The 23,733-nt window shown below is 39.4% G+C and overlaps 1 protein-coding gene across 1 annotated transcript; it reads left to right on the top strand.

The window, feature by feature from the left end:
* The first annotated feature begins 384 nt into the window (after positions 1-384).
* Positions 385-22,590, top strand: LOC141779983 (homeobox protein Dlx4a-like). Its single transcript, XM_074655022.1, has 3 exons — positions 385-1,249; positions 5,857-6,053; positions 19,125-22,590. Exons 1-3 carry the CDS (start codon positions 922-924, stop codon positions 19,365-19,367), a joined length of 768 nt encoding a protein of 255 aa, XP_074511123.1. The 5' UTR covers positions 385-921; the 3' UTR covers positions 19,368-22,590.
* The last annotated feature ends 1,143 nt before the right edge of the window (positions 22,591-23,733 follow it).

Raw genomic sequence — 23,733 nt, 5'->3', positions numbered from 1 at the left:
TATTTCAATCATGTTTTTATTATTATGATTATTTATGTATCGTTTAATCTATTTAGTCAGTGAGTCAGTTATTGAAATTGAATAATCCGACGGTCAGTGAATGTAGATATTAATGTCCACAATTGAACTCGTGCTGAATCCTATTAGAGCGGTTCAACCGGCTCTGCTGCTGTCCCTCTGTCTCTGCTGTCCCTCTGTCTCTGCTGTCCATGCTGTCTCTGCTGTCCCTTTGTCCTGTCCCCTCTGTATGCCACACCGAGAGGAGCCGGTCCACCGCTCGAGCTCATTGTGAGTAGCTTGATTCGCGTGACAAGGCTAGGCGCGGCAGCCAATGAGCGCGCTGCGCGAGCTGAGTGGAGGCAGAAGGTGCAGCGTGCAGGCGCACAGTGCTGTGAGGAAGAGGAGGAAGAGGAGGATCACACACACTCCGCTGCTCTCTAACGCCTCCTCACTACACTACACTACACGGGACCAGACCAGCACCCGGCTGCTTGTTCTGGAGGATAGAAGACAGAAAATTACCGCGTCCAAGGATATATATATATATATTTATATTAAATTCAGCCTTTTTTTGGTCGGAAGTTGGTGTTTATTTGATCCAGTGTGTCTCGGTGCTTGTCTAGTCCGTCCAGCCCGTATAGCCCGTCTCTAGTCCGTCTCTATGGCGTGTCTGGACCGCTGAGCTGGGGGATGTAGCGGAGGGCAAACTCATCTACAGCCGCTTTATTTAATTACATTTATTTAATAGAAGATAAATAACATATTTAATAAGCCGCTGTTGTTTTATCGGAGCTGAAACTCTTCTGTGAAAGTGTCTGGAGCTGTTGAACTTATTGATGGTGGGTTCCTTCATGATGACCCCGGTCCGGAGGTCGTAGCCGACACGTCTGATTTCCCGCCACACCACCGGCCCTCAGCCCAATGATGACTATGAGCTCTCTATCGGACTCTCTGGTCCCGCCTGACCCGTCCAAGTCGGCGTTTCTGGAGTTCGGCGGCCACGGCTATCCGGGCCACCAGCAGCCGTCCCCCGGCCTGGCCCACAACCACTACCCGGTCCACGGGCTGCACGCCGTCGGCCCGTCGCAGCACGACGGGCCCTTCTCCTCCGGGGCGTCCTCGTACGGTCGCCAGCTCGGCTACCCGCCCTACCACGGTACCGTGAGCGCGCACCACCCCGGGGCTTACCTGCCCTATCAGCACGGGGGGCACGGGGGCGCGCTGGGACACACCAGGCTGGAGGAGGCGGGTGAGTCTGCACGGGACATATTTATTAAAACATATTCATGTGTGTACTGTTCCTCTGCATGTTCAGTGTTGCTCTTGTCACTAAATATTCACCATGTGCCTCACCATGACATTAGCATCGCTCATTTATTTAAGAAAAGTCCAAAAAGAAAATAAATAGTTCTTAGCCAATCAAAAGCTTTTGTTTAATTGGGTCGTGACTTATTAGATTATTAATGGGCCCCTCGTGCTTAGAAGTATATATTTTTCATTCGTGATTCATTGTGTCGTCTTGAATAAAATAACAATGTAACGGCCCAAGTCCAAATGATGTCGCTTGTAGCCTACAGTCATAGAGGGAATTAAATGCAACACGATATCATTTAAGGGAAATCTCAGGGGGGGGGAAATTTTATTCTTCACAGATGTTTCATTTTGGTCAATGTAAAAAAAAAAAAAAAACATAAAAATGAACCACATGGAGCACAATAATGTGCTCCCCACACAGCTCGGCCACAGCGTCATGTTCAGTGTACTTTGGGGTTGGACGGGAGATGAGTTTAAGGCCCGCTCAGACTGTGGGACTGTCCACAAGAAGCAGCCAACACCGGGCCTGTGGTGAGCTGCAGCCTCTCCAAACCCCAACCCTCAGCCCATCAGCTCCCAAACAACATAGAGAACATCCACCCGGTCTCTGCTGCCTGCGCACACACCGAGGCCTGCAATACTAATAATACTAATAATACTAATAATATGTCCATTACCACTTTCAAACCGGACAAGATTACCAGAAATAATTGTAAATTCGATTAAAGCTAACTGTTAATTGAACCAAAAATATTTCCTGTGTTTTATAGATTTTTATTTCTTTCAAAATAAAATACCGCAACTTTAATAATCAATTAAAAAAAAAAATAACAATATTTTTTTTAACTTTCATTTTTTGGATGTCATATTTATAAAACCCTGATCTACAAGGCCCGTTAGGGATAATTATGACTTAAAGCAAATTCACTGCCGACCACTTGAAATATACACTGTAGACAGTAGCTGTCGTATCTGATAGCTTATCTCTTTAAAAAAAGTTACACTGCTTCAATGCAAAAATATAAATTTTATATGATCCACTCATTTTATAAGATCCCTCATTGCTCTGATATTTGGTAATGAAGAGCAATCTGCACCGTACTGCAGCTTGAAGTGGCTGCTTGTCAATCGTCATATATGTTACATTATTGTTAATAGATGAAGAGTCTGATCACCTACTAATGATTATACAGGTCCTTATATACACATTCAATTAAAGAATATAAAAGAAATACTTGACGACAAACACATCTTGGTTTTTCTGTCAAAACTGTCTCTTTCTTCTTCTTCTACTCCAAATGCATGGTATCCGTTTTTCAGCCCAAACTCAGCTATAAGTCTGACTTCTCATTTTGTCAATTTCAAATAGTATAGTAATAATAGTATAAGAAAAATCAAATGTCAAAGGCGCCAATACAAATTAACAAATTACTATAATTACTCTAAATATAATTATAGAAGAGTTCAAATTAGTTAAAAAAAAAATAGTGTTTCACTATTTATAAATACAAATACAGCAGAAAGAAATTAAACTATAATACAGTCTATTTAAATGTAAAGTGATTTCATCCCAACTCGATTTTGTGCCGTTTTCATTGAACTTCTGTGTACGCCTGTAAATCATTGAACATATTGATAATCCAATTTTAATTTTAATTTCTGTCAAAACATTTTATGGTCTACAGATATAAATGAGATACTAGGTGAAAAAAAGCCCCACATTAGCACTTTCTACTCCACATGATATATAAATAGTGATGTTACTATAAATAAAACACACCAGCTCAAGAAACACACTTAATATTTCTTTATCACCTTTATTTCACAATCTTATGAAAATTGATTATAAACATAATTTTGAACTGATGACATATTTTAGAATGACAGAAAATGACGCAATACTTCTATCAGCGGTGAAACAGGGTTAAATACAAAGGATTTTCATATTCTCTGTGACTGGTGTTGACTGTACACCAGCGCTCCCAATTCCCAAATAAGTCTAATTAAATGTCACTTATTGGGAGTTTTATAACAGTTTGTTCATATGAGGTCAAACTGGGAGTCAGAACTCTCCGATGTCCAACTGACCTCCAACATAAGTAACGTCACCTCTGGTATAACATACTGTATGTTGGTGATTCTCAGAGTGGAGTCCGTGGCACTCTGTGGGGGGGAGGTACGCAAAATAATTTGCTATAAAATTGTGCTGTATCATTAAAAAGTGCATATCTGCATGGGGACCATTTGCGCCAATTAAACAAGCATATTGTGTCCATTACTCCCACCAACGTTAGCTTTGGCCCCGTAGAAACTCTGATAGGATTGTGACACGCAGCAATAAGTTCATTATTTTACTGAAAGTCAGCTTTAGACTGGTAAGTTTAAATATCTGGATTTATTAGGACTACGTCAGTCTTGCTACTGTTCTGAATTTTCTGAATGCTTTTAAGATCAATTACCTACTTACTTACTGAAATGTAGGCTATAAATGCTGTCAAGTTGAGTCCAAATGCAGTTTGAATAAAATCAACCTCTGTTTAAAAGTATTTTTTTAAAAGTGGTATTAACATTCAATAACATTGCAAATTTCCCTGCTGTGGGAGTAATGAAGGATTATCTCATCTTATCTTAACATGATTCAAAATGTGTTTCTGTTTATCACTATCAAACAGGTCTTTACGTTAAAAAGTTTTAGAATACAAATAGTTCCAATAGTATCTAAGAGTACAAATGGTAGCAAGCATATGCTTAATCTGTGTTATGATTAAGAGGGGGTCCTTGGGAAATGTTCTCCCTTGTAAGGGGTCCCTGGCCCCAAAAAGTTTGAGAACCCCTGCTGTATATAATACTATATATTTGTTCACACATAGCTCGTATAACATAGAAACATGACCCTTATTTTGGTGTACTAACAATGCCTTATGGTTAACTCTGCATTTTCTCTCAAGGGGTCACCACTTCAATATGTTTCGACATATCGGGTCTTAATAAGGTTACAAATAGAAGAAAAAAAAAAACATTTAAAAGGGCGAAATATTGTACAATCTTATTACTATTTTTAAACATACAGCAGTGTAGCTGGTGGGACCCCAACAATAAAGCCAACAAAACACAAATTGTGCCCGTTGGAAATTTACACCCTCTTATAAGTTTTCTTTTAAAAAAGTGTCCATCTCGAAGTTGCCCTTCTCTCCTCCGGTGTTGATGCACTTCAGCGCGGCGCTGCCGTCCCTCCCGGCTGCCTGAGCGGCGGCTCAGTTACAGGATCCGAGCGTCTTGTGGGGCCTCGGCTTGTCCACAGCTGTTCTCTCCTGCCACTGCAGGCTATAAGCTCATGTCATAACAAAGATCAGCGTGGGCGAACATACACAGTTGTTTAGCTATCTCGAAAAAAAAAAAAAAACTAAAATGAAAAAAAGCTGCACATAAACCAGACTGCTATGGAGAGGACAAAGATGATTCATCTTTTTTACCTGCATCCATTATCATATAGTCATTACTCTCATTGTACTATTTTCATAAAACTGAAAAGAACTGAAAAGTTCATAGCGGTCTGGTCTTATGGTAAATCCACCAATATATGCTCTTTAGGGCTGGACAATATGACGATATATATCGTCAAAACGATATAAAAATGTCTACCATATTTATTTTTATATATATTGTGATATAGGCTGGACCTATATTTATGTATTTGTTCTCTATAATTTAACTACGTTCATTTTACACTCAAGTTCTTAAAATGAGAAAACACTCAATACTTCTCTTTTGTCAAGTATTTAATTCACACTGGAGTAAACAAAAATAGGCTTGTGGTTCTTTCATACAGACTATTTATCTATTGAATAACCAGAAAACTATATGCTATATTGTGATATATATCGTTATCAAGATATGAAATGACTTATATCGTGATAGAAGATTTTGGCTATATGCATTCAGCCCTAATGTTCTCACAGAATTATTTTGTAGCACACAATATTACAAATTGAAAAAACTTTTCTTTTGAAACATCATTGCAAATTCATATTTTAGTCAACTGCTGCTGCCACAATTTGTTTCCCCATTTTGTGGCTAAATTCTGAATGGTTAAGGTCAGGTTAAATTGCTTTAATGTAATAACAAATGCTTGAGCCTATACATGGTCTATTTTTTGAATGCAGATGAAATAAATGCTGAATGTGTTGCTGTTTACACTCCACCAGAGGAATGAATTTCTGTTTTTACTTTTATATCTACATTTTACTTTCCGTAGCTTTTTTTGTGGGATAGAAATGCTGATCAAAAGCACACACAATGAGGAAAAAAAGGCACAAATCACAAGTCACAAAACTTGAAGATATTAAAAAAGCAGGACCGAATTTGTATCTTCCATAACATTTCACGAGCATAAAGGGGTTGGGTGTCTTGTTGACGGACATGTAAGATGAATCACTGCGACTGATCTTTTGTGGGACGGTGTCTGTAATGCTCATAAAAAAATTCCGTCCCCACAGAGATCCCTGTGTTGATATTTATCTCGCAAATTTTGCTCTCCTCTAGAACACGAGAAGCCAACGACGGTGATCGAGAACGGGGAGGTGAGGCTGAACGGGAAGGGGAAGAAAATCAGGAAGCCTCGGACCATTTACTCCAGCCTGCAGCTCCAGGCCCTCAACCAGCGCTTCCAGCAGACCCAGTACCTCGCCCTGCCCGAGAGGGCCGACCTGGCGGCCAAACTGGGCCTGACGCAGACCCAGGTACTCTTATTTTAGCTTTTTTTAAATTTCAAGATGATATATGGAAATTTAAAAAAAAATAATCCTTACGAAGGCAAGCACAAAAGGACTGAAAATTAAGAAATATTTATACTCATATGAGGGAAAAAAACAAACATTATATAGTTGAAGGTAAAAGCATTAATATCTGTGATGACAGGAGTCGGAAACATTTCTAATATGAACAAAGTGTTGGCTAATTTCTCTAATTGAGGGCGTATGTGCATCATCTCACCCTAACAATCCAAAGTATACATGACATACTGCTGTGAGGGAGTTGCCCCTTGCTGGAATGCATGACAACAACATAGGTTAATATTGATGCATGTAGTTGTTTTTTTTAATGGAAAATACCCCCCCAAAAAAAGAAAAATGGAAGTGAAATCAGATTTATTGTAGGATCCGAATCCATCATGTCTTTGATTTGATTTATAGTGTTCATTGGTTTACAGTAAAAGGTCATTAATGCCGATGTTGTAAAAGCCCAAACAGGCATTGTTACATTCTCGTTAACCGGTGTTACTGCACGTTCCTCTAATTAGATCCTGACAGGTACAGTACTTAGATATACTGCAGTGTCATGCACATTTTCGGCATTGATTGTTTGTCAGGACATGAAACTCACGACAACAAAACAAGATAAAACAAAAAGATCAGAAATGCACGTGTGTGTGTGTGTGTGTGTGTGTGTGTGCGTGCGTGCGTGCGTGCGTGCGTGCGTGCGTGCGTGCGTGCGTGCGTGTGTGTGCACATGTTGGGTGCAACTGGGAATCCACGTTTATGTTTCTGCAGCCGAGGTTAGCTTGTTTCGCCGGTGGTCGTCTTCCCTCTCAGTACTTTTTATTTGCCTGTCTCCTCTCTCTCAGAACACACACACACACACACACACACACACACACACACACACACACACACACACACACGTGCCGTCACAGGCAAATAAAAGCCTAACGGCGGCCATTTTGTCTGTCAACACGAAACCAATGAACCCAACGTTGGAAGCTGTCGAGTTGACCAAGTGTTTTTCAGCCTCTCGCATAAACATCTGAAATTCACATTGCGTTTTTATGAGACTCTCTGGGATTTCATCCACAACATTTTCCTATAAATAAATGTCTAATTGGCTGAACTGCGTTGATATTATCCTGCTGATTAAAGGCCTGACATTTGCTGCTCTAAACACTGTCTGGGAACAATCCCACAATGAACAGTACAGATATTGTTATTATACTTTTCTTTTCTTTTTTTTATTAAATCATTTTATTCCTTTACCATCTGTGAATGGCAAACCTGTTTAAAAAAAAAAAAGTTTCAACCTGAGTTAAGACAAAAAAAAAGTTATGAGATATTTCTATGTCCTAGTTGTGTAGGGAGACTGTTTTATGGGTTGGTTCCTCTTATAGCCTCGGACTGTTTCCTCATTTCTTGAGCATCTTTGATTGATAGACAAATAGTTCCGTTTCATAGGTCAGTGTCTTTAAAATATTATCTATTGTGAAATAACTTGTGTCATTATTAAATACAAGCAGAACACATGGACTGTCTCATTATGAACAACATGGTCTTCCAAAACTGTCATAATCTTGCTGTGCCTTCTCATTTATTTCAAGGCAAAGAGCAGGAGCCTAAATACAGAAGCCTCAAAGTTGAGGAAAAATGGTTTTAGGTAGGGCTGTCTATCGCTTCAAATATTTAATCGTGATTAATCTCATAGTTGTCCATAGTTAATTGCGATTAATCACAAATTTGTTATCTGTTCAAAATGTACCTTAAAGGGAGATTTGTCAAGTATTTAATACTCTTATCAACATGAGAGTCGACAAATATAATGCTTTATATAAATGTGTGTATATACCTATTATTGGAAATCAATTAACAACACAAAACAATGACAGATATTGTCCAGAAACCCTCACAGGTACTGCATTTAACATAAAAAAATAGTCTCAAATCATAACATGGCAAACTGCAGTGCTATGACTATGACTTGCCCCCAAACTGCATGTGATTATCATAAAGTGGGCATGTCTGTAAAGGGGAGACTCGTGGGTACCCATAGAACCCATTTACATTCATATATCTGGAGGTCAGAGGTCAAGGGAGCCCTTTGAAAATGGCCATGACAGTTTTTTCTCGCCAAAATGTAGCGTAACTTTGGAGCGTTATTTAGCCTCCTTCATGATAAGCTAGTATGACGCGGTTGGTTCCAATGGAAACCTACAGCTTAAAAATCACAAGTTGCGTTAATGCGTTAAAGAAGCTAGTGGTGTTAACACAAATATGCGTTAACACTTTATTATGACATTCATTAGTATCGTTTTAATTTTTGCCTGCCTAAAAATGTAGATTCCGCACTCTTCCTTGGGATAATCCCCTGATTTGCACTGATCTGCTAATGTTGCTCCGCGTCTGCTGGATGTGTGAGAAGGCTAGTCTTTGCTAACATGTTAGCCATAACAACTTCATTGGACGAGAATAAGTATGTTCAGCTTGTTCCATAGCCCTCAAGTGAAGGAAATTAATCTATTAATATGATTTCATTTCATGTTGAGTAGGCCTCAGCGTTGCCAGATGTACAATAATTTTGCCCTCTGAATGATGTACAATCAATAATGCCAAAAGTGCCATAATGTACGAGAATTTGACCATTTTGGGACGCTTACAGTTAGTAGTTGGTTTTAATCTGTGCTGGCTCATTTGAATTCATTTCCAGATGAATCCTACGTCTGTGTTTACACATCTCTTCTCACGTGACCTCTTTCCAGCCAATCATCATTGGTGTAGGCTATGATGTTGATGAACGTGACTCGCGATCACGGCTGCTCAACGCTCATCTGAAGAGAATTTGCATGAGAGATAGCTTTGTATGCTTCAGTAAGCCCAGTTCTTTATTTAATTAGCTTAGTTTCTGGCCTTAACTGTTTTCATGCAGAATGTGAACAGGATTACAGTCGTGCTGTCTTGTAATTTAAAATAGTAGGCTATTACAAAAACTGAAGTTATGGACATAGGTCCCTTCCACTCATCATAGCTACGTCAGCCGGCATTAAAAAGAAATAAGAAAAGAAAATAATGTGGGTAGATTTGAGGCCTGTCAAAAAGCCGTTTAAATAGCCTATATGTTTTGTAAAATTACACATTTACACCTATTTATTCTCGTGATCATGACTTGCCTACGATCATTTTCCTCAAAATACAATAATTTTAAGCCTCTGGTACGATAGTTTAACATTTCCCACCTGGCAACGCTGCTACGCCTATTTACAGTCCATAGTTTAGGATTGTATCTCTGTTTTACAAGGTGTCTGCTTCTCCATCTACTGTTACAGTAATTAGCTTTCATCAAAATCAATATGGAACATTAATTAACAGTTTCATACATTTAAATATGTCATTTAAAGGAACCTTGAACACACCAAATGGCATGAATGTTAAAGGCTGAGATAGCAGCTACTGAGATCTGCTAAGCTAGCTACCTTTAGCAGGTGTTTTTTTCTTCTTCTTCATGACTGGATTTAGCTACTGCCTCATTTAATTCAATGGAATAAAAAATGGAATTACCAATATGTTTGTTCATTAAAATAGTTATTTTTTCAATGACAGATAACAGCAAGGGAAAAATGAATAGGTAAATTTAGTTTTAGCTTTAGCTAGGCTAGTCGTGGCTATTTCAACTAGGAGCTAGCTTCATTTAATATAGCTCTCTTTCTTTAGCACTTGTTTGTTTTAGCTCTGTTTAGCAGTCAAAGCAAATTTAAAGAGATGCCGTCACAGAATTTATACGTTTCTATGACACAATACATTTTTGATAATAAAACATCTGAAAAAGGCAGATTCAGGCCTTCATTCAAATATGTAAGTTGTAGTTGCAGTTAGGTTACTGTGTTTTTAGCTTTGTAGGGCAGTGTAGTTAGTAGGCTATGTATAAATAATCACTAGCACATTAATTCTATGACATTAGTAACAATTTAGTCTCTCACCAAAAATATGATAAACTGATTTTTGCACCATGGAGCACAGGGTCAAATTTGGAAAACATCACATCAGTAACACATAGCCTTCGTAATCTAAATGTGTACTCTATTGAAATCGCCCCCCTTACTACAGTAAGGGGGGCGATATGGCAAAAATATCATATCACGATTTTTTCAAGCAGAATCACAATCCACGATCTTTTCACAATTTATTTTTTTCATGCTGGTTTTAAAGACAATTTTGTTGCTGAACATTACAACCAAACTAATTCCCCCATTTAAAAAATACCGCCCTATAAGCTAATAAAACATAAGGAAAAAGAATAACAGATCATTAAGGCCAAACAGATTTTAATCAAGTGTACAATTCTGCAAAGTACGAACATTCAACAAGAGTTTAGACTTTTGCAGAAATCCCATCCCAAAATGAACATTGGTTTCAAAAGGTAAACAACAGAACTCAAGTAAAGTGCACTCTGGCTACATAACATTAAAGGAACTGAATTGTAAATCAGGTAGCTTATCAGACACAGATCGACAGGCAGAATACAGACAGCCGTAATAATTACTACTGTCAGCTCTCTCTGCAGATAGAAGGGTCGACGCATCACTGACAGAGTCTCTAAATCAGGGGAACAGTGACTGTCAGTGATTCGGCTGTTTGTACACCAGCCAGCATGCACATAAATACAGAGTCCGTCCCCCGTTGCTCTTACTGTACCGCAGCACAGCAGCGTCAGGTATCAGCGGGTGAAGCCAGGTCTCCGTTATTAACATCACGCAGCAGACCCTGACGGACTTGTTAGCTGCCTTCTGTAGCTCCAATTTGTCCATTTTGTGAACGATGGATCTGGCGTTAGAGAGGAATATGCTTGGTAGCGGTGGTTTGTGTGGATGCTTCTTTAGCCTAGTCAGCAGCCCCGTCCGGCATCTCCGCCTGCTTCCTCTCTCTACGCTGCTTCTCGGAGCCGATAACAACCAACGTACACCCCGGTGATCAGGACATGCCCGTCGGTATGTTGCGCGTCCTTTGGAAGTCGCCTGTAACGGCGGTGCTGTGCTGTAATCCAACGTTGATTAAGTCTTGACGACTACACACAAACTTCGCCTGACAAAACTCAACAAGCAAATCCAGCATTCACACAAATAAGCACCAAATTGGGAAGCGAAGAGCCGCTGCACTGAGGCGCGCCGTCTGCTCGAAACTACCAGCAATGGCAACTGGTAGAATGTACACTGTAGCACGGTTCTACGATCTCATGACAGATGACACAGATGTCACTGTCATGTAGAGCTGATATCATGTACAGCATGTATATGTAATGATAATAAGTGTTCTTATTCATGAAGCAACCGCAGACGACAGGGAGAACGTGGCACATGTACCAGGAATTACAGATTAATTTTTAAAGGGTATATAATGCTCTGTAGCATTATCAAAGATAGACTACAATACATGTGTCGAAAAGCTGAAAAGTAAAGGTTGGAGTATGGAGCAGGTGTCCCACTGGGGAAACTGTAGATACAGTAGGGTTGCTTGAAATATGATACACGCGTGAGTGTGTGTGTGTGTGTGTGTGTGTGTGTGTATGCCTACTGAGTATACATAAGCAGCTGATGTCATCAGATGTCCTAATCCCGTATGAATTAACCACCGCAGCTATGTTTACACTGGGATGATCCGATCATTTGCCTTTTGTAATGGTAAAGTGGTTGTGAATGTGGTCGGCTGCAAGTCATACTCACATGCATGCTTACCAAAGGAGCACATTGTCTGTCTGTGTTCTTTGAGGTGTTTTGGATCAGGGAAAGTTGGCTTTGACTGATTGTATTATAGTCTTTACAGTATGTCAGAGTTGGACTGATACTAGAGTGCAATTAAAGGATCTGGCTGTAGTTTGAGGAATGCAGACACATTTTTGTGGGCTTGGGATAAAGAATGTGTGTGCTTCCTTTTCTGTGAGTGCTTGCCCTGTTTTAGTGTCAAGGTGAGACCTTTTTAGAATTAGCAGTGCTGTTTGCCTACTAATATTTACCAGCCGTGACAGTGCGGCTGGTATTGTTTGCACCTTGTGAGTTTGTGTCTGTGTGTGTGTGTGTCATCATGGTAAAATGTGGTCCTGGTGACACCTACCACAGAAGTGGTTTTCAGTATTGCCAGTTGTTTATGTCTGTCTGTCTGTCTGTCAGTCTGACAGACTTTGTGACCATGATCACAACCGTGTAAGATGCAGTCACAAAACTTGCACCGATACCAGTATCGGGTATCGGGTATCGGGTCCGATACTGTGCCCATGTACTCGCACTCGCAAAACGGCCGGGATCCCACCTCAGCCGGCACCCACCGGCCCTCACTTTCATTGCGCCACAGGGTTTTGCTTGCACCCTCTGACTTGCACGTACGTTAGATTCCTTGGTCCGTGTTTCAAGACGGGTCGGTAGGGTTGCAGACATCGCCGCAGACCCCTGGCGCCTGTAACGTGGGCCGAGCCCCAATCTGGGGCGCACTAAGAACAGTCCACCCTGGTGAAACTTTGGTCACGGCCCCGGGAAGCACCTTCGCCCGAGCCTTTCCAAGCCGACCTAGAGCCGGTCCCGGCGCACCGCCTCGTATGTGGGACTCCTCGCTCACACCCTCCAGCTGGCAGTTAACGAGGGTCAGTCTTTACAGTCTTGTGATCGCCACCACATACTGTATTTTTTTCTTTTCTTTTTCGTCAGAGCATTTGATTTATTGATTGCTGTCGGGATGTAATGACAATTTCAACAAATATAACATAAAATGTTTTTGGAGAACATTACCAACCCTAGCTCTCAATTATTAAACACCATCATTGTAAATGTGGATATTTGTGGGGTGAAAACTTACATTACATTTAACATAGAACACAATGTTGTGTTTTGCAGGCTGGTGGGGACACTGTAAATAGACGGAGACACAGAACAGCTTGTATTGAAACTCTCTCAGTCAGCTGTAATTAGCCTAGTGTGCATATATGTAGCTGTACAAGCACATACAATATGCAGCCTACTGTGCACATATACACACATTCCTCACATGCATAGGGGCACTTTAAGTCCGCACACACAACCGTGCATCTACTCAGACATATGTTGTGTGCATTTTCATACACAGATGGAAACATAAACACACACCACACTTGGAGATAGTGATCATGCACCACATCTCCGTCCTGCCTTCATGCCATTAGGCCGGCAGCCAACCGCTGACCGCTTTCCATCTAAATCTCCAGTGTTTCCCAGACGCAGCTGAGAAATGGCACGTAGCACGGTTCTGACATTTTTCCTTGAAACTCTCTCTATCTCTATCCATCTCTCTCACACACACACACACTGCCCATACAGCTTAAACCACCCGCCAAACGGACGCCTTTTATTTCTAAAAATCCTAACCAACTTTTTCACCCATGTATTCAAGAATATGCACTGCAAGGTTTGGGTTTAATATATCATGTTCACACACGTACTGTGCACACACACACACACACACACACACACAAACACACAGCCAGCGGCACCTGGCCTGCCTCTCAGCCACCCTCCTCTCCACTAATGTCGGTGCCATTGGCCGCGCTCTCAGGGAAGCTGTCAGCTCCATGTAGCTGCTGGAATATGAAACCAATAATTACGGCAGAAATCCTCTCACTGAGGTTGCATTAACTTAACGTGCTGTTGATTGACTCCTCGGCTCATAATGCTCTACATACTCACTTTAGGGTTCTATCCGGGTAATTATTATCCTGCAGGCACTGCGGTTTGGTGGCTGTCATTCGTCTATAGATTATTGTAAATAGGGGCTTACAGTTTGGTTTTAAGCACGGCTGTAACAATTACAAGGACAACTAAGTTTTATTTGTTGTAGGGCTGTCAAAGTTAAAGCAGCAGTGGGTAGAATTGGAGCAAATATGATTAAAAAAAAAGTTATTTTTATAAAACGCTCACTATATCCTGACAGTAGTGCATGAGACAGGTAATCTGAAAAGAAAAATCATGTTCCTCTGTGTCCTCCGGTGCTCCTAACGGCATCTGCAAGATTTCCCAGATCGGAGGAAACCATCAATCAGAGCCGAGATGGAGCCTTGCCGTCTCTGAGCAGCTGTCAATCACTCGCATACTCCGATCAAACAGTCAAACTAGGCAGCGCTGATCAAATATGAATCAGTATTCTGTTATGTTAAAGCCTATTTAAGTCCTCAGATGTTTTCAGAATCATCTTGTAGTGTACGGTTTAGCTGTAAAATGAGAAAGTCCGCGAGTTATCGACAGCTGCCTCCATTGAATGAACAGCCAATAGGAACGCTCTCTCTCTGAAATGACCTTTGATTGGTCAAAGTCTCCCGTCACAAGCTAGATTTTCTAAAGCCCGAAAACAGAGCCATGAGGAGGAGCAGAAGTCTAGTTTTCTCTCAGCCTACTGCAGGTTTAACGCAATAATAACACGTTAACACAAATTAGTTTTAACGCCACTAATTTCTTTCTGTCTTTATTTCTTTAGCGCATTAACGCAATTGATCTTTCATGTCATACTAGCTGTCGCGAAGGAGGTTGAATAACGCTCCAAACATGCACACAATTTTGTCGAGGAAAAACTGGCATGGACATTTTCAAAGGGGTCCCTTGACCTCTGACCTCCAGATATGTGAATGTAAATGGATTCTATGGGTACCCACGATTCTCCCCTTTACAGACATGCACACTTTATGATAATCACATGCAGTTTGGGGCAAGTCATAGTCAAGTCAGCACACTGACACACTGACAGCTGTTGTTGCCTGTTGGGCTGCAGTTTGCCATGTTATGATTCAAGCATATTGTTTTATGCTAAATGCAGTACCTGTGAGGGTTTCTGGACAATATTTGTCATATTTTTGTGTTTTCAATTGATTTCCAATAATGAATACACACATACATTTGCATAAAGCAGCATATTTGCCCACTCCCATGTTGTAGCATTAAATACTTGACAAATCTCCCTTTAAGGTACAATTTGAACAAATAAAAAATGTGTGATTAATTATCATGGATAAATATTTCTTGATTGACAGCCCATAATTTTTTTGTACAATTTACTCATTATTGAAATTGGAGAACTTGGAGAAAGAGTTTAAGTTTCAAGTTAATCTCTTAATAAAAAGCATTATGTGGTGTAATTACGATGGCATTGCTTATTTATGGAGTAGTACTTTGATTTTATGTGTTCGCCATCATGCATACTAACTTCTAACAGGCTGTGATTGACGTCAGCAGATACACTGGAACAATAGAGATCAAATTAAAAGTAAAGTTTGGCTCTGCAGGACTCCTTGGCTCTTTGGCCGGGGTGTGAAAGCTGGGTGCCTTTTTGATGATCGAGTAAAGGGATAATTTTTTCCACATATTTAGAGTCAATTAGAGCAGTGTGAAATTCTTTTTTTTATAGAATAAAATATCTTCCATAGACCACTTCAACCATCTTCATAAATACCTATAAAATCGCATGGTAATAATTCCCAGGACTGTCAGTGTGGAGGAGAAAACAATTTCAGCGCCAAGCGTGTTTTCTCTTTTATCACTCCTCTGTCGCCGGGCCGGGCAGCGCCAGTCCTTTGGGCGTTCGTTTTTTTTCCTTTATACGCCGCAGTTAAAACCGGTTTGAGACAAAAGTATCCTTCGCTGACTGTGTATAATTATTTATGATTCATTTGTTCCTGCTAGGCTGACAGGTTGCCCGAGGGGCATATTCGTGTAATTTGATGCTCAATTTGCAAGCGCGCTATGAAACGGAGAACATGCCAATTATATAAACAACAACACAACCGAGTCGTCTCTAACCACAGAGAAGTGATTGAAGTGATCTGCAGCTTAATATTCTGATATGTTCCAACAGTATAATGTCTGTCTTATTCACACACTTATGTAATATTCTTATTGTGGGGCTGCTGCCTCGGAATTAATACACGTGTTATAATTTCTTTCTTTCAAAAGACTTTTTTATTGATTATCAATAATGAATTGAACAATGACTGTGGAGTGAAAAGATTTTGTTTTGCCCAACAACACTCTCAACACATCAATCTGCTCGCACAACAAAACAAACACACAGGCAACCACAGCCAACCATAGAAAATATATTCTAAATTATGAATAAATAAAGTTAAAATTATAAACAATATGGAGAAAATATCTAAAATACACCTTAATAGTAACAAAAAAAATAAGTTGACAGATAAAGGAAATAGAAAATTGGTAAATAGGATAGGAAAATAAAAATAAACTATATAAATAAATAAAATACTAATACTAATAATTATAATTATATATATATATAAACTACTCAGAGATTACTGCAGTGGGTTTCTCAAATACTGTCAAGAAGGGGCACCAAACGTGAAATTTCCTCTCTGTTCCCTGAGTAGTGTAACGCCACTGATTTCTTTACCGCAATCGATCTTTCGGAGGTTGTAGCGGGCTCAGTTATAAAGCTAGAAAGAATACCTGTATCATATGAAACTAGAAAACCAAAATAAAAATCTAAATAACGCTCCAAACTTGTGCTAAATTTTGGCGAGGTAGAACTGTCATGGCCATTTTCAAAGGGGTCCCTTGACCTCTGACCTCCAGATATGTGAATGTAAATGGGTTCTATGGGTACCCACGAGTCTCCCCTTTACAGACATGCCCACTTTATGATAATCACATGCCGTTTCAAGTAAGTCAAGTCAGCACACTGACACACTGACAGCTGTTGTTGCCTGTTGGGCTGCAGTTTGCCATGTTATGATTTGAGCATATGCTAAATGCAGTACCTGTGAGGGTTTTGTCATTGTTTTGTGTTGTTAATTGATTTCCAATATACACACATTTGCATTAAGCAAGCACATTTGTCCACTCCCATGTTGTAGTATTAAATATTTGACAAATCTCCCTTTAAGGTACATTTTGAACACGTGAAAAATGTGCGATTCATTTACGATTAATTGCGATTAATCACGGACAATCGTGATTAATTGCGATTCAATATTTTAATCGATTGACAGCCCTAAATTTTACATCATTTCATAAAGCGGAGCACTGGTGTTGGATTTAAATCCATTTTATTTTAATGGTACACCACCATATGTTGTAATTGTACCCTATTATAAACCATTAGGGACAAACCATGTGTCTACAGGAATCACAGTGTTTTACAATGATTTTATCAAACTGTATGTGATAGTATTTTGAGCTCCTGTGGTAGCTATATATTCTATTTCTATAATATTCCTGGTAATGGTACAGTGACAATATTGTAGTCACACCTATTCTAATGGTATTCATGCGTGTTACATTAATACTTGTCACCCTATTAGTTTTTACAACTATTGGTTCATTTGTATGGCTCATTAGAACCTAATTGTAGGTTACTTTACTTCATTGTCATCTCTAATTGTATATTCCCAGCAGGTGTGTCTGTGGTAGTGAGCGTATCATCGTGATTTATTGTATTTTTGTCTTCAACCGTTTCAATATTTCTAACATTCACTTAAGTTGTCATCTCTCATTATTTCATCATAACTTCTCTGTAACTGTGCCAAATTCCTTTTTGATAGATTGGATTCACACCTGTTCGCTAAAATGTTGTTCACTTGCTGGGTTTAATTTGAGAAGAGCAGCTAACGCAGTAATTTGCCTCAAGCAAACATACAGGGGAAGATTGGGATAGTTGACAGCAGATTAATCTTACACTCATGCATACTGCATACATGCATACATACTGCTTATGAACATGGAAGGGGGGAGGAGGTCGTTACATTCTTAGCTTAATAACATAAACAAACATAGTAATTTTAAGCCAAACCATGAGTTTGTTTTGCTAAACCTAACCACGTAGTTTTTTTGCCTAAACCCAACCAAGTAGTTTTGTTGCGTTTTTTGTTTTGTTTTGTTTCAATTTACCACGTATTTCAAATTGTGACCGTAATCCGGGAGAAAATATGTTTGTTGTCCTCGAAACGTAATTGAGAATGCAGTCTAGTTGTATGGGAACATAATTTTGTAGGAGACAGGGTTGAATCTTACAAAATGGCCCCTTTCAAACAGTCCAAAGATCCATATACATCTAATCTGTGCGATATTTCTTAGCAGGAGAAAACAGGACTGGACGAGTTTAGTAATATTATGGTCAAAAGTCATATACTGTATAAAGATGATACCGAGACTCTTAGTGGTAGAATTGTTATTAAACTGATCAACTGCAGTGGCAAAGTTATTGGTTCCAATTAAAAGAATTTTGGTTTTGTTCGGGTTTAATTTGGGAAAATGAAGAGACATCCAATCTTTGGAGGTGACTAAGCAATCATGGAGGGAGGACAGTTGATTCAGGTTATTGGGTTTAACAGAGAAATAGATGTGTGTATCATCAGCATAATAGTGAAATGACAAGTCTTGAAAACAAGATGTTATGACATTCCACGTGTCATGAGGACACATTTTTGCCTTTTCTCGTGTCATTTGTACACCATGGGACAGAACTACAGCAACATCTGCAGTTAAATTTAGGCAACAAAACCACTTAGTTAGGTTTAGCAAAAATTTCATGGTCGGGCTTAAAATAAGTAGGAAAACTAAGTACAATACGTACGGAAACAACGTAACATAATTTCTGAAAATGTCATAAATGTCTAGTCTAGGCTGGATTTTCCACATGCAGGTTGTTGCATAAGACTACTTTATTATGAACTTGTTCATCTGTACGTCTTTCACATCATGAAGTTATTCTTCATTGACAAAAATTGATACATTTTGCCAGATTTTTTGTTATCAAAGGTTTCTTTTTATTTCATTTTAGTCAAATTTCAAATATGGAGAAAAGTCAAGGCACTTTGACAAATTCACATATCATAAAACAGAACTCGAAGAATGAAAGATAGACCAGCATAAGCTGCTCGATGATATTTATTCTATTCACTGACCCACAAACTAAAAACACATCACAGCTCAGTAAAAGGGGTTCCTGGTTGCCTCGGGGTTTGTTACATGTTACTGACCATATAAACGAAGGGTCCCCAGTCTGAGTATTAACTCTTTCTCTTTCCTTCAGGTGAAAATATGGTTCCAAAACAAGCGATCCAAATACAAGAAGATCATGAAGAACGGGCCCTGTGGACCTGAGGGAGACCACCTCGCCCCCCCGCCGCCGTCCTCCTCTTCTCCCTGCTCTCTGTGGGACATCAGCATGGCCGCCAAAGGCGCGCCGGTGCACTCTGGAGGATACATGAACAATTTTGCTCACTGGTACCCGGGACACCAGCAGGACTCCATGCCGAGGACTCAGATGATGTGACAGTCAGGAGGACACAACAACACTTCCAGGACAAATTATGGATTTATACCAGCAAGCTGACTGGAGCTGTTAGGGACACGGACGTTGTGAAGAGTCTGAGCCACTCTGGAGGCAAAAATGATACAACTGGCAGTGATCAATTGTAGTGTACGGATACTGTGGCTTTCCTTTAAGCTGGAGAGGCAAAGGGAAAGAGATATAAAATATAAAATTATAGCCATGACTATGCAAGGCTGTAGCCAAGGCGTTCTCACTCCCGACTCTTCAAATACGGCACTTTGATCAGTGGTGCCACGCGTCAAACTATGATGCTCCACATACCCCTTTAGCGTCAGTGCCACCTTTAGTGGCCCTAATTATGAGAGGGTTTTGGTGACCTGTAGAATGGCAAATAAACAACACAAAAATGTGAAATACTCGCCTGCCAATATTTGGGATAGAAGGAAGGAAGGAGTGGATCAACCTTGTTCCGTAAAAAAAGTTCCGATGCTTTTTCACCGCGTAATATTTGGTGTTCTGTGTGAAAGTACTCATCACAAAAATAACAGTTAAAAAATATATTGACGTGCACGGAAAAAAAAATTCCCAGTGTGTAAAGGCCTTAAAGAGCATCAAAGTCTGCGCAGGAAGGAGGTAGGGATAGAGGTCAGCAACCAACTTATTGTGTGTGAAGCTGACTTATTTTAACTTACGCAGCGTACTTAATTTACGTACGTAACTTAGCTTACCTACGTAAGTTAAGTTCCGTACGTAAACTAAATTACGTACGGAACTTAACTTACGTAGGGAACTTAACTTACGTATGCAACCTATGTACGTAACTTAGCTTACGTACGTAATTTATCTTACGCATGTAACTTATGTACATAACTTAGCTTATGCACGGAACTTAGCTTACGTACGTAATTTAGCTTACGTGCTTAACTTAACTTACAGTATGTACAGAGCTTTATCTTAAACGTACTTATTTTAACCCAAACCATGATCTTTGTCTAAACTTAATCAAGTAGTTTTGTTGCCTAAACCTAACCTAGTCTTAACGTAGCGTAAACCACGTGTTGAAGTTTATCGCACTACCCTGCACGTTGAAAAACGGGGTACCCAGTGTGTTAAAAAGTGGTCCTGACGAAGGGGAGTTGATGTGAGGAGTTGGGAGTGAGAACGTGTTGTAGAAGCAACAACCCCCCCCTGCCCCCCCCCCCCCGAGTGCACGGAACGGAGCAAGGGTTAGTTTAATACTTATGAATTTGACTTCTCACTTTAATACAGCCAGTCAAGTTATTTGTGCCTCCAGAGCAGCTCAGCCTGCCAAGATATTTGTGATTAAGCTACAACTCAAATCTAGTGCCAGCCCTTCATCTCTGATTCTGGACATGTCAGGGTTTTTTTCTGTCTATTCAGTGGCTTGCGTTGGGGCGGCTACACATGTAAAACGAAGGGTTCTTCAGGGTTTCTTCACAGTTGGTCTTTATGGATCTGATTCAAAGGACCCACTTGAGAGACAGATCAGATTAAAGAACTAAAGAAAGGAAGAAAGTTCTTTTGACTCTGACCATTGTGTGTGTTTTTGTAATGCTGACAGGGTGTAACACTATAAAGGGTCTGTGTAGCATTTAGACCTTTAAAGAGCCATTATGGGACAGTTGATCACAGCACCAACAGAGGCTCTGATAAGGTATATGGAACAAGCAGCCATTTTATGGTACTTATAATCCCCTTTTTTTAAGACTATATGGGAAATAGGCACTGAATGGACACGGTTACTTCATTGTATCGAGTCAAATTATATATATATATTTTTTCATTGTAATAAAAGATAAAAGATCAAGCCCAAAAGAAAATGTATTTGAAATGTATTAAGAAATATTACAACAGGTCATTCATAACTATTTTTGTCCTTCATTCCAGCCAGTCATTGTTCAGTTTTGTCCCCAGAGAGAGGATTCTTGGAGGCTTTGGTGGTAAATAATGGGCTGTTAGATGCCATGCTACATAACAGGGTTTAATTAATCGCGGTTTTACACTTCTGATTGTGAACATTTTACATTTATTCTCTTTTTATTTTCTTATGGATTTAGATGTGGTTGCTGTCAGTTTAAGTGTTTCATTCCCAACATATTGTTTTCTCTGCTCACCTCCTGAAATGGGAGTTTACAGTATATATATATATATATATATATATATATATATATATTAGGGCTGTCAATTGATTAAAATATTTAATCGTGATTAACGCAAATTAATTGATCTGTTCAAAATGTACCTTAAAGGGAGATTTGTCAAGTATTTAATACTCTTATCAACATGGGAGTGGGCAAATATGCTTAACTTATGCAAATGTATGTATATATTTATTATTGGAAATCAATTAACAGCACAGAACAATGACAAATATTAATTATATATTAATTATAAAACCCTCACAGGTACTGCATTCAGCATAAAAAATATACTCAAATCATAACATGGCAAACTGCAGCCCAACAGGCAACATTCATTATCATTATTTAACTTCCTTCTCGACAAGCTAGTATGACACGGTTGGTACCGATGGATTCATTAGGATTTCTAGTTCTATATGATTCCAGTATATCTACACTCTAGCCTTAAAGCTGAGCACGCTACAACCTCCAAAATTTGGATTGCATTAATGCGTTAAAAAAAATGAGTGGCGTTAAAACGAATGTGCGCTAACATGTTATGATTGCGTTAACTTTGACAGCCCTAATATATATATATATATATATATATATATATATTATAGCTGTCAGTCAATTTTTTTAATCTGCTCAAAATGTACCTTAAAGGGAGATTTGTCAATTATTTAACACTCTTATCAACATGGGAGTGGGCAAATATGAGTGCTTTATGCAAATGTATGTATATATTTATTATTAGAAATCAATTAAAAACACAAAACAATGACAGATATTGTGCAGAAACCCTCACAGGTATTACATTTAGCATAAAACAATATGCTCATTACTAAATATAACAATATACTTGTTAAAGAAATTAGTGGCGTTAAAACAAATTTGCATTAACCTGTTATTATCACAGACAGCCCTAATATATATATATATATAAAAGCCATGATCTGTTGACCAGAATTTATTCAACCACCTCTTAAATTACTGAATTAATATTTGCCAATAATATTGGCTGTGGGTAAGGACATGCTATGTTATTTGAAATAAATCAAACCCAGTGATGATTGCCACCCTATTTGATTTTGTTTCTTTGACTTCCATCTGACATTTGTTTTTGCACCTTTAACACATAATATCAAATTGAGGCTTCATTGAGTGATGTATTGCTAAAATAACATATTTCTTCTCAGTGGATGGTCTGTGTGTGCCCGAGTGGCCTGGAGCCATTTTCCTCTAAAGTCGTAAATCAGAAGAAGCGGGTCACGTCTTTCGCCCCGCAAACATCTGGAAAAGCAGAAAAAGTCGTCAAACATCGTCAATGATTTTATAAAATGACCACGTCAATTATGGGCAATTTGGGACACAGCTTGTTAAATAAAGCTTTCACTCCGCCGCTGTAATTATCTGTAATTGTCAGTCGAGGGAATATCCTTCTGCCTCGGGCCCTGCAGGAAAAGGCTATAGGAAGTAGTGGATTACATCCAACTGGATCACTGACGGCTAATCCTTTCACAACAAATTGATCTGTTGAATGAATATTAAAAAAAAAATGCATTCATACATTTCTGTATTATGCTGCTTGTGGTTGGAGATTATGGAACATACAGAGCAGGAATTTTCACTTCTTTCTTCTGTTTTCTATTTTTTGTTGAATGTTTTCAAGGACAAAAAGCAAAGTAGTAGCATATTCCATTACTGTTCCTGTTATTGCTAGAACAATTGAGCGGACAAAACGGGCCAAATTACCTTCAGGTACAGTTTGTGTGTGTGTGTGTGTGTGTGTGTGTGTGTGTGTGTGTGTGTGTGTGTGTGTGTGTGTGTGTGTGTGTGTGCGTGCGTGCGTGCGTGTGTGCGTGTGTAAGAATGTGTCTACATTTGTGTCTGTGTGTATTAAAAATAGGCAAACATCTCTTTCAATGTATTTTGATACTAAAGTTGCCCTTCCGGATCACCATGGGACCTTATTTCGGAAAAAATACGAACGGTAGTCAACGGAGAGAGACAAATATTTTTTTGATGCTCCTGCAGCTGGTACACCGCTGCATGCGAGGCACAAATCTTGTCCGTTAACGGTTAATAATCGGTTAACGAGGGTCGGTTATCGGTTAAGAACATTTTTCCAAATTAGCATCCCTACTCCGCCGTTGACTACCGTTCATATTTTTTTCCGAAATAAGGTCCCATGGTGGTCTACTGAAAGGACACTGACACTTTGC

The sequence above is a fragment of the Sebastes fasciatus genome, chromosome 13 (assembly GCF_043250625.1).
Source record: "Sebastes fasciatus isolate fSebFas1 chromosome 13, fSebFas1.pri, whole genome shotgun sequence".
NCBI lineage: Eukaryota > Metazoa > Chordata > Actinopteri > Perciformes > Sebastidae > Sebastes > Sebastes fasciatus.
Note: the sequence above shows the minus strand (reverse complement) of the source record. Positions and strands in the feature narration are given on the sequence as shown.